This window comes from Oncorhynchus nerka, linkage group LG15 (genome assembly GCF_034236695.1).
Source record: "Oncorhynchus nerka isolate Pitt River linkage group LG15, Oner_Uvic_2.0, whole genome shotgun sequence".
NCBI lineage: Eukaryota > Metazoa > Chordata > Actinopteri > Salmoniformes > Salmonidae > Oncorhynchus > Oncorhynchus nerka.
The window spans coordinates 38,568,674-38,580,494 of NC_088410.1; the positions used below are offsets into that span (position 1 = coordinate 38,568,674).

The 11,821-nt window shown below is 42.5% G+C and overlaps 1 protein-coding gene across 3 annotated transcripts; it reads left to right on the forward strand.

The window, feature by feature from the left end:
• The first annotated feature begins 245 nt into the window (after positions 1-245).
• zgc:66455 (uncharacterized protein LOC393502 homolog) lies at positions 246-10,350 on the forward strand. Of its 3 annotated transcripts, none has more exons than XM_029624404.1 (9): positions 246-456; positions 586-622; positions 782-1,849; positions 2,027-2,068; positions 2,207-2,307; positions 8,549-8,610; positions 8,801-8,967; positions 9,212-9,439; positions 9,690-10,350. In XM_029624404.1, exons 1-9 carry the CDS (start codon positions 370-372, stop codon positions 10,076-10,078), a joined length of 2,181 nt encoding a protein of 726 aa, XP_029480264.1. In that variant the 5' UTR covers positions 246-369; the 3' UTR covers positions 10,079-10,350. The 3 variants fall into 3 exon arrangements, with proteins under 3 accessions (XP_029480264.1, XP_029480265.1, XP_029480266.1); XM_029624405.1 differs by having other exon boundaries at positions 782-1,807; XM_029624406.1 differs by lacking the exon at positions 9,212-9,439.
• The last annotated feature ends 1,471 nt before the right edge of the window (positions 10,351-11,821 follow it).

The following is an 11,821-nucleotide window of genomic DNA, read 5'->3' on the forward strand; positions in this document are numbered from 1 at the left end:
CATTGGATCATTCATAATTGATGGAATTGTCGTTCTTGTCAAATATATTTGTATTTATAAAGTACCTGGTAAGATAAACGTTCAACATAATACTTGTTGCTTCTGAGATGTACAGCTGCAGAAGTCAAGTTATCTTACCTACAACAGTGTTACATTGACACCTAGTGGATATAACCCATATAGACCAGAAGCATCCGAATATCAAGGCGTGCTAATTAGCTAATTGGCAATATATTTCACCTGTTTACGTCCACTTTTAGCGGAAACGAAAAGAAACATCGCAGGATAGAATTGACAATAGCTGGGACAGTGTAGGAAGCCGACCTGCTTGCTAAATATTGGAGAAAGTCAACACAACGTGACACTAAAATGTCACGAAATCATTCAAAGTTAATATTTGTACGTTCACTACTACTTGCCAATGGTTTATTTACCGCAAACTGCGACCTGTCCTGGGTAAGTTGATGACTGACTTCCTTCTATAAGCAGTTCCCCTACATTTCGCTGGAGATTGTAGGTAGATTTCAAGTGGTTGACAAACATTATTGTTTTAATGCTACCTCAACGTTTGTATTGCGTCCTTAGATAAGTAACTTTAGGAATGACGCTTACAACCCTCCCGGTAAGACAAATATTTATGTAGCCTTTGGGCCCTGTTCTATGGTCTTTGTTTTAATTATTTAAAGTGTGTGTGTGTGTGTGTGTGTGTGTGTGTTGGGGATTAGGTTTATGACTGACATTTTTGGATTGTCCTCTACACACTCTGTCCACAACTTCTCAGATGACCGTCATGGTAATGAGGGCAACGCCTTCTTCGCGCTGCGAAGCTGCCACCAGGTGATGCGTGGCAAGAGCGGCGAGTTCTTCTCCCCAGATTACCTGTGCTCCAACCCACCTCTCTGGTGCAACTGGACCATCCAGGTAGACCCTGGTAAACGTGTGCTCCTCCACCTAGAGGACTTCACCCAGTCAGATGCATGCAGCGAGAAGCTGGACCAGATCCACCTGGACGAGCCCCTGGGGGTTGTGGGGGGTCACAGGATCCTGGAGAAGTGTTGGCGTGAGGCCAAGTATACATCCCTCTCTCACATCCTCCACGTGGTTCAGCTAATCAGAGGTAAACCCAGTCCGCCCCACAGGGGCTTCTATGGGCGATACGAGGCATTCGTACCGCCAGTCACGTACAATGCTTATGGTGATACCACTGAAGAAGACTGGAAGCTGATGACTGAACCAAAACTGATAGAACTGGAACCCTTTCCATCTCTGGGAAGTTTCACTAAGTTTCTTCCCATGAAGGGGGGTGAACCTACGGAGGCCATTTTACTGGAGCGCCCCACCCCGTCAGCTCAGACCAACCCGGAGGTGGTGTTTGACTATTTTGACCAACTCCCTTCCTCTGTGTCCAATGGGCTTCCACCATGGGAAACAGAGGAGCAAATGGTCAGAGAGGGGCTCTTCAAGTTGTCTCCTGTTCAGAGTGAGGAGGAAGATTGGAACAGAGGAATCTCAGAGGGGACTGAAGCAGATGAGAGCCACTTGACAAAGGACTGGAATGTGGGTAACTTGAGTGGAGATGTGGAGGTCACTCGTCATGGGACGTCATGGTCAGGGAGGGATACCACTCAGACCCACACAGCACACCTTGGAAGTGACCCCTCCACACATCAGCCCCCTGTTTTGAATCCAAAATCCTCATTGCGCACTCCGTCTGCTATGCGAAGGAACGTGGATGCTCAAACTACAGATTCCATCCCTCCTATAGAGTTTAACATCGGGTCACACACAACAGCGGTGGATGACCAAGGTGAGGAGTCTGGCAATAAGGAATTGCTGAAAATGACTCTGGGTAAGTCTACAGCATCCAGTGACACTCAAACACCCACTGATACCCAGGATCCCTTCAACCAACTCCCAAACATGGTTGAACAGTTTTTCGACAGTAGACATTATGGTAGGTAGTCAGCTATTTAATTTGCATACTTTGTCTGGTTTATGAAAATGGTCTTGCATGTTTACTTTGCAGAGAAAGACAGAAATCACACCGAAGTACCACACTTACCAGAAGGTGATTTATTTTTTCTTTTGAAAAGGGTATTTTTAATATAATTGAAAGGCTATAACAAAAGTTAAGTCACTAGCCTTTGTACAATAGTTATAGAGCTGTGTATGAGTATTAAAGTAGATGCCTACTTGTATTTCTCAGACTACCTATTTGAAGTGGCTGTTGAAGTCAACTTCCTTGTGGAGCCAGAGGAGAATTGGGACCATCTTGTGAGATCACTGTTAATCTCAGTGAAGACTCTGGTGAGTTCTCATGTACAATAGAGCCCCACAGTGGAGGTGTCATAATACCCATAAAACCTAGCTTTCAAACAAGGAAATGGTTCCAATTGTTTTTCCAACATGAATTTTTCCCATAGGAGTTTTTAGAAACACTTAAAATCAGGGCTGTGTTTTGTCTTACCCTGGCGTGACGTTTTGATATCCATGTAAATCTCTCAGACAAGGTGAGAGATGGAAAGAGGGATAGATTCAGCTCTATTTAAACAGATAAAAAATTCTAATAAGCATCCAAGTAGACATGCAAAACTACAAATCCCTGTAAGCTCCTGCACATCTCTAGCTGACACCTTTGCTAACAGGTATTTTATCAACTTAAAACTTGCACAAGACGGTTCCCAAAACTGTCTATTTTTAAGAAATGTAGCCAACATGAGAGGTAATCCAGAGATTGTTACCTTTGCCTCGATTCGACAGTCTCATCCAGATCATGGCATTTGTTCTTTATGATGGCCACATTAGTAGCTATTTAAGATTTCATTTTTGGGGGGGTAAATACAGGTGAATACAGTACCTTCGGAAAGTGTTCAGACCCCTTGACTTTATCCACATGTTAACAGCCTTATTCTAAAATTCTCATCAATCTACACACTACCCCATAATGACAAAGCAAAAACAGGTTTTTATAAGTGTTTACTATTTTGTAGTTTGTTAAGCATCACATTTACATAAGTATTCAGACCCTTTACTCAGTACTTTGTTGAAGCATTTTTGGCAGCAATTACAGCCTTGAGTCTTCTTGGGTATGACGCTACAAGCTTGGCACACCTATATTTGGGGAGTTTCTCCCATGCTCTCAAGCTTTGTCAGGTTGTATGGGGAGTGTTGCTGCTCAGTTATTTCCAGGTCTCTCCAGAGATATTTGATCTGGTTCAAGTCCGGGCTCTGGCTGGACCACTCAAGGACATTGAGACCTATCCCAAAGCTACTCCTGCGTTGACTCGGCTATGTGCTTAGGGTCGATGTCCTGTTGGAAGGTGAACCTTCGCCCCAGTCACATTCTGAGCACTCTGGAGCAGGTTTTCATCAAGGATCTCTCTCCACTTTGCTCCGGTCATATTTGCCTCGATCCTGACTAGTCTCTGCCGCTGAAAAACACCCCCACAGCATGATGCTGCCACCACCATGCTTCACTGTAGGGATGGTGCCAGGTTTCCTCCAGACGTGATAATTGGCATTCAGGCCAAAAGGTTGAATCTTGGTTTCATCAGACCAGAGAATCTTGTTTCTCATGGTTTGAGAGTCCTTTAGGTGCCTTTCGGCAAGCTCCAAGCGGGCTGTCATGTGCCTTTTACTGAGGAGTGGCTTCTGTCTGGCCACTCTATCATATAAGCTTGCTTGGTGGAGGGCTGCAGATCATGGTTGGTCCTTCTGGATGGTTTTTCCATCGCCACAGAGGAGCTCTGAGTGACCATTAGGTTCTTGGTCACCTCCCTGACCAAGGCCCCCTCGATTGCTCAGGGCGGCTAGCTCTATGAAGTGTCTTGGTGGTTCCGAACTTCCATTTTAGAATGGTGTCCAGTGTGTTCTTGGGGACGTTCAATGCTGCGGACATATTTTGGTACCCTTCCCCAGATCTGTGCCTCGACATAATCCTGTCTCCGAGCTCTACGGACAATTCCTTAGCCCTCATGTCTTGGTTTTTGCGTTGACATGCACTGTCAACTGTGGGACCTTATCTAGTCAGGTATGTGCCTTTCCAAATCATTTCCAATCAATTGAATTTATCACAGGTGGACTCCAATTAAGTTGTAAAAACAACTCAAGGATGATCAATGTAAAACGGGATGCACCTGTGCCTAATTTCAAGTCTCATAGCAAAGGGTCTGAATACATGTGTAAATAAGGTATTTCTGTTATTTTTAATACATTTCCAAACGTATATAAATCTGTTTTCGCTTTGTTATTGTGTGTAGATTGCTGAGGATTTTTATTTATTACATTTTAAAATAAGGCTGTATTGTAACAAATTGTCAAGGGGTCTGAATACTTTCTGAAGGCACTGTCCTAAGTCACCTTGTCCTAGAGAGATTTACACAGTTATCAAAATGCCACGCCAGGGTAAGCCTAATGGCTCCTGTGGGGGAAATGAATGGTGGGGAAATGTTTGGAAACATTTCCCTGTTTGACCGCTAGGCTTTATGGGATTTATGATGGGCTGTGGTACTCTAACTTTCTTCATAAATGAATGTCTTACAGGGCCTTCAGATGGTATTCATACCCCTTGACCTATTCACCATTTTGTTACAGCCTGAATTCAAACTGGATTAAATATTTTTTAAATTCCTCACCCATCTACACACAATACCCCATAATGACAAAGTGAAATTTAATTTGCAGTTGAAATCAGAAGTTTACATGCACCTTAGCCAAATATATTTAAACTCAGTTTTTCACAATTCCTGACAATTAATCCTAGTAAAAAAATCCATGTCGTAGGTCAGTTAGGATCACTACTTTATTTTAAGAATCTGAAAGGTCAGAATAATAGTATCTTTTATTTTTTAAGTCCCGTTCCCAGTGGGTCAGAAGTTTACATGCACTCAATTAGTATTTGGTATCATTGCCTTTTAAATTGTTGAACTTGGGTCAAATGTTTTGGGTAGCCTTCCACAAGCTTCTGAATTTTGGCCCATTCCTCCTGACAGAGCTGGTGTAACTGAGTCAGGTTTGTAGGCCTCCTTGCTCGCACATGCTTTTTCAGTTCTGCCCACATTTTCTATAGAATTGAGGTCAGGGCTTTGTGATGGCCACTCCAATACCTTGACTTTGGAAGTATGCTTGTGGTCATTGTCCATTTGGAAAATTCCTGACTGTCTTGATGTTGCTTCAATATATCCACATATTTTCCCTCATGATGCCATCTCTTTTTTGAAGTGCACCAGTCCCTCCTGCAGCAAAGCACCCCCACAACATGATGTTGCCACCCCGTGCTTCACGGTTGGAATGGTGTTTACCGGCTTGCAAGCCTCTCCTTTTTTCCTCCAAACATGGTCATTATGGCCAAACAGTTCTATTTTTGTTTTGTCAGACCAGAGGATATTTCTCCAAAAAGTACGATCTTTGTCCCCATGTGCAGTTGCAAACCGTAGTCTGGCATTTTTGTGGTGGTTTTATAGTAATGGTTTCTTCCTTGCTGAGCAGCCTTTCAGATTATGTCGATATAGGATTCATTTTACTGTGGATAGAGATACTTTTGTACCTGTTTCCTCCAGCATCTTCACATGGTCCTTTGCTGTTCTGGGATTGATTTTCACTTTTTGCACCAAAGTACCTTCATCTATAGGAGACAGAACGCTTCTCCTTCCTGAGCGGTATGACTGCTGCGTGGTCCCATGATGTTTATACTCGCGTTTTCTTTCGATTTTCCTATGATTTCAAGCAAAGAGGCACTGAGTTTGAAGGTAGGCCTTGAAATACATCCAGTTACACCTTCAATTGACTCAAATGATGTCAATTAGCCTATCAGAAGCTTCTAAAGTCATGACATAATTTTCTGGAATTTTCCAAGCTGTTTAAAGGCAGTCAACTTAGTATATTGTAACTTCTTGCCCCACTGGAATTGTGATACAGTGAAATAATCTTTCTAAATAATTTTTGTAATAATGACTTGTCATGCAGAAAGTAGATGTCCTAACTGACTTGCCAAAACTATAGTTTGTTACCAAGAAATTTGTGAAGTGGTTGAAAAACGAGTTTGAATGACTCCAACCTAAGTGCATGTAAACTTCCGACTTCAACTGTACGTAAGTATTCCCACACATGACTGGAGACTTTGTAGAAGCGCCTTTGGCTGCAATTACAGCTGAGTCTTTCTGGGTAAGTCTCTAAGAGCTTTCCACACCATTAAAAAAAATATATATATTTATATTTTCAGGTAGGAAAGTTCAAGTTTTAGTCAACTAACTCAGCCACTCAGGAACATTCACTGTCTTTTTGTTAAGCAACTCATGTACAGTGGGGCAAAAGTATTTAGTCAGCCACCAATTGTGCAAGTTCTCCCACTTAAAAATATGAGCGAGGCCTGTAATTTTAATCATAGGTACATGAATTTTAATGAATTTATTTGCAAATTATGGTGGAAAACTTTTGTTATTGACCAAATACTTATTTTCACCTTAATTTGCAAATAAATTCATTAAAAATCCTACAATGTGATTTCCTGGATTTTTTTCCCCCCCATTTTGTCTGTCATAGTTGAAATGTACCTATGATGAAAATTACAGGCATCATCTTTTTAAGTGGGAGAACTTGCACAATTGGTGGCTGACTAAATACTTTTTTGCCCCACTGTAGATTTTGCAAATAGGAAGTACGTTTTGGAATATTTTTTTTATTTTGTGCAGACTTCCTTTTCGCTCTGTCAGTTAGGTTTGTATTGTGTAGTAACTATACTGAACAAAAATATAAATGCAACATGTAAAGTGTTGGTTTCATGAGCTGAAATAAAAAATTCCAGAAATGTTCCATATACACAAAAAGCTTATTTGTCCCAAATGTGCACAAATTTGTTTACATCCCTGTTGGTGAGCATTTTTCCTTTGCCAAGATACACCACACCTGTCAGGTGGATGGATTATCAAGAAGCTGATTAAACAGCATGATCATTACACAGGTGCACCTTGTGCTGGGGACAATAAAAGGTCACTCTAAAATGTGCAGTTGTCACACAATACTACAGAGGTCTCAAGTTTTGATGGAGCATGCAATTGGCATGCTGAGTGCTGGAATGTCCACTAGAGCTGTTGCCTGAGAATTGAATGTTAATTTCTTTTACCATACAATGTTGTTTTAGAGAATTTGGCAGTAACCCCAACAGGCCTCACAACCGCAGACCACATGTAACCACGCCAGTCCAGGACCTCCACATCCAGCTTCTTCACCTGCGGGATTGTCTGAGACCAGTCATCTGGACAGTGAATGAAACTGGGTTTGCACAACCCAAATTGTTGTGGGGGAAGCTCTGCTGCATGCTCGTTTCCTCACCAGGGTCTTGACCTGACTGCAGTTTGCGGTCATAAGTGGCTTCAGTAGGTAAATGCTCACCTTAAATGTCCACTGACATGCTGAAGAAGTGTGCTCTTCATGGGTGAATCCCAGTTTCAACTGTATATGGCAGAGTGTATGGTGTCGGAGTGGTTTTGCTGATGTTCACCACGTTGACACAGTGCCCCATGGTGGGGTTATGGTATCAGGCATAAGCTACGGACAACAAACGCAACTGCTTTTTATTGATTGCAATTTGAATGCACAGGGATACCGTGACTAGATCTTGATGCCCATTGTCGTGGCTTTCTTCTGCGGCCATCACGTTTCAGCATAGTTCACAGCCAAATGTCACAAGTATCTGTACAGAAATCCCGGAAGCTGAAAATTGCCTAGTTCTTCTATGGCCTGCATACTCACCAGACATGTCACCCATTGAGCAAGTTTGGGATGCTCTGGATCGACGTGTACGACAGCGTGTTCCAGTTCCCTTAACGACTTTGCACAGCTATTTGAAGAGCGGGACACATTCCACAGACCATAATCAACCGCCTGATCAACTCTACGCGAATGAGATGTCTCGCTGCATGAGGCAAATGGTCATTCCAGATACTGACTGGTTTTCTAATCAACTCCCCTACCTTTCTTTTTAACTTATCTGTGACCAAAAGATGCATATCTGTATTCCCGGTCCGTATAGTAGGGCCTAATAAATGTATTTCAATTGACTGAGTTCCATAGGAACTAACTCAGTAAAATCTTTGAAATTGTTGCGTTTTTATATTTTTGGTCAGTGTACAATGTTGATCCATCCTCAGACTTTGTAATGGCTGTAATAGGAGAAAACTAACTGTTTTAACGTCACATTGGCCTCATGGGGAAATGCCTGAATGGTTTCCTTCCTCTCCGGCAACTGAGTTAGGAAGGACTCCTGTGTCTTTGTAGTGACTGTGTATTGATACACCATCCAATGTGTAATTTAGTAACTTCCCCATGCTCAAAGGGATTTTATTTTTAGGTGATGTTGTTTGTGAAAAACAAACCCATTCCACTTTGACATTATGGGTTATTGTGTGTAGGCCAGTGATGACAAAAGTAACATTTTTAAACTAAGGCTTTAACAAATCAAAATGTGTAAAGACTGTATATGGCTTTTGGTCATTATTTTCTGTGACTGGTGCATTTGATTTGGAACTGCAATAATTAATTTGTTTTTCAGATTAATGAGCAGTTGGAAATTGTCCACATACCCAAAACCCTATCCTCCAAAAGAATAAAAAGGTTGGTTTACTACATTTTGTAACCAAGAGCTCCAATTTTGTCTTTCATGACTGCAAACAAATATTGTGTTTTTTTTTACTGCATAAAAAGGGGTTCTTGGCTGTAGTTGATCAAATATACCAAACTTTTGCTGAATTAGGCTACAACTGATGGATGAAATGCCTTTTTAACAGTTTTGTTGTATCAACAGGTTGAGTGCAGGAGTGCTTTACATCCTCTGGCTGCAAATTGGGGGTGGGCCAGAAGGGATGAAGGATCACAGGACCCTGCACCCGGCCCTACAGGAGCTGTTACAGATGGTGGTTAGCCCCAGGGGCAGCTCAACACAGGGTGTCATCGTCTCTGTATCCACCGCTGGTAGGTCTCAGTTTCCTCCAAACATAAATCTGTAGCTTATTTTGCACTGTACTCTGATATTTACAACTTGCACTAAAGGTTACTGCAGAGGTTTAATAAGATAGTGTTGTATAGCTTGCAACTAGGTGTCTTGAGGCTCAATGAGGTGAAAAATGTATTTTACTTGAAATAATTGATTTGAAGTGATTTTGTTTTCATATTTAACTCCATTAATCAATGTTAGTTTGCACCCTGTGTGTCTCAGATGTGAATGAGTGTGAGACTCAGCTGGTAATGTGTGACATCAACGCTGAGTGTATGAACCGCTTTGGTTCCTACACATGCCGATGCCACTCCGGGTTCGAGGACATGTCTAGGCTGGGCTCAGGTGGAACCATTTGCGTGGACACCAAGGCCACTGATACGGACCGGCACAATAAGTCGACGATTACGTTGGATCAGCATAGTCCTGAGCAGCAGCACCGTAACACTGGTACTCCATAGATTTTGGTAGAATTATTGTTCTCTGAAGTACAAGGAAAACATACAGTATGACATTGGTTAGTTAAACAAATCAGTGGCACTGAAGTTGACAAGTTAGACCACCACCCTAATATTCCCCATTTAACCCCTGAAAATGGCTTTGTTAGGGTTACACATTGTTACCTAACAATGTTAGACATGAAGGTGACTGCACTAGGTAAATTGTGTACATCTAATCCTTGCCTAACCTTTGACCTTAGGCTGTACTTCACCGTGGTCCAGCGGGATGGTCAAAGGCGTCTACGTGGTGTGCTTCCTGCTCAGCTTCCTCATCCTGCTGCTCCTTGGTACCGTGGGCATGCTGTACCACCGCCACCACCGGGGGGCCTTCCTGGTCCACTGTCGGCGCAGGAGCCTCGTGAGCGTCCCCCCCATCCCCCCTCCTGACTACAAAAACGACGGCAACGACAACACTTCCACCCACACCAACTCGGAGCAGCCCCCTCCGGTCCCACCCATACGGCGCCCTAAGGAAGGCTGGGCTCACCCCAAGGACTGCTGCCCCTCGGTGGATCTACCCCTGCTGCGCTTCAGCCCCCTGCTGCCTCTTGATGGGTACATGGAGCCAGGGGAGGGTGTCAAGCTTTGAAGAGAAGATTGCTCTGTGGTTGTCCTGAATGTGCAATTAGAGCATTGAGACCCGTTCTGGGCAGGTTGACTTCACTGTTTCCTGAGTTCCATTATTTTTCTCTTTATCTTTGCCTTTTCTCTATTGTTTAAATATCTTGACTGTTATTACCTTTTTGTATTACATTGTCTTTGTGTGTAGTTTGGATGTGCTACTTGATATATTCTTTGGATCATTGTATATAGTATATTTAACAGATTAACTTCAATTAAATAAATGTTAAATTGGCTCTACATTGACTATATATTAAAACAATTTTTTTTTTTATATTGAATTGGGAAAGTACAATTTCTATAACAAAGTAACCTTTGTTCTATATGCAGGCATATCTCCGGTTTGGCATTATGCCTCTAAATAAAATGTATTTACTTGTGAGGGGAAAAGGCCACAGAAAGCGGACCTTAAATACCAATGTCACAGCGCTTTTACGCGATGTTGTGCTTTTCCCACAAGGTGGCAGCGCGTGCTAGGAAGTGTCTCTGAAAAAGCTTAGTTTTCGATTGGGTAAATACATAGTTTGTTTTTCCTGTGGTTCTTAAATATGTAAAAAACCCAAGGGTATACTGAACGTAAAACAAATACAGGAGCAAAGGCACGCACCAATGACCCCCACCGTCGGAGAATAGATGAGGGAAACGGTAAGAATGAGCCATTGTGCCTCTGCAAGATGATGAAATTCTAGACCCCCGCGCACCTAATCTGTGGCCCGAGCTCAGAAATGTTAATCCCCAGTCTCTGTAGAAAGAAAAAAACTTAGTGGTAGATTGTGTTTTGTCGGTGAAATGGCACCGTGTCAAACCGTACTCCTTCATTTGTTCCACTGCCAGAATGCTATGCAAGGAAATTGCATAATGATAAAGGTCGCTGACTGAATTTCATTAGGCTACCTGCTCTGCTCAGCGGCCTAACCAGTTATCCGAGCCAAATTATTAATATTTCAGAAATGACAGGACTATTTCAAATTGTGTAGCAAGGCCTACTAAAATTCCTTGCATGATCCACCAATGTCCACAATAAAACATGTCCCCCTTTCTCTCAAAAGTCCTTTGATTCTAATTGGAGTGTAAAACATTGCCAACATGCCAGGCTGAGAAGTTTGACATTTTCCTTTACTCATGGCATTGCCCTAATAAAGATAAACACATTAATACAATATGGCTGATAAGAGAGAACTGCTCTTTTGAAGGGAAACAAATCCCACATGCATTTGAATGGTAGAAAAGGTAACTTAAGTTACGGGTGGTCAGACAGGTCCCTATCGGAATTGTTGCTATTGGATGAGGAGCAGAGTTTGCATTTTATGCAGGCGGGAAGTGCGTTTAACAGGCTAATCTTTGGCCGGCCAGGCAGGGTGGGGAGACAGGGTGGTCCACCTAGTCCAAACCACATTAATAGGCTTACACCACCTAATCCAAGGCAGTGTGCTGTCACATGGGAAGTCTGCTGACCTTACTTTATTTTATTGCAGGGCACTTGCTCTTCAGCCCTTTTGTACTCAAACCCTGTGTTCTTTTCAGGAGTAAATGTCCCTTTATAAAATTCCCGGTCCCTTTCCTTCATGTCCGTGTTCAAGGGCTGGACATGAAATGAGACTGTCACTGTGATGTGTAGACTAGACTTACCGCCGCAGTAGTCCTCCAGCCCTGAGGCAGTACAATTTGAACAAAGTGACTCGAGCCCTTCTATCAGAATCTTTGTCTCTTT

What these genes read in the sequence shown, in the direction of transcription:
- zgc:66455 (XM_029624404.1), top strand. Translation starts at nt 370, where the DNA reads ATGTCACGAAATCATTCAAAGTTAATATTTGTACGTTCACTACTACTT. An exon ending in CAAACTGCGACCTGTCCTGG is followed by an intron (nt 457 to 585) that starts GTAAGTTGATGA and finishes TTGCGTCCTTAG; the next exon opens with ATAAGTAACTTTAGGAATGA. An exon ending in TGACGCTTACAACCCTCCCG is followed by an intron (nt 623 to 781) that starts GTAAGACAAATA and finishes ACAACTTCTCAG; the next exon opens with ATGACCGTCATGGTAATGAG.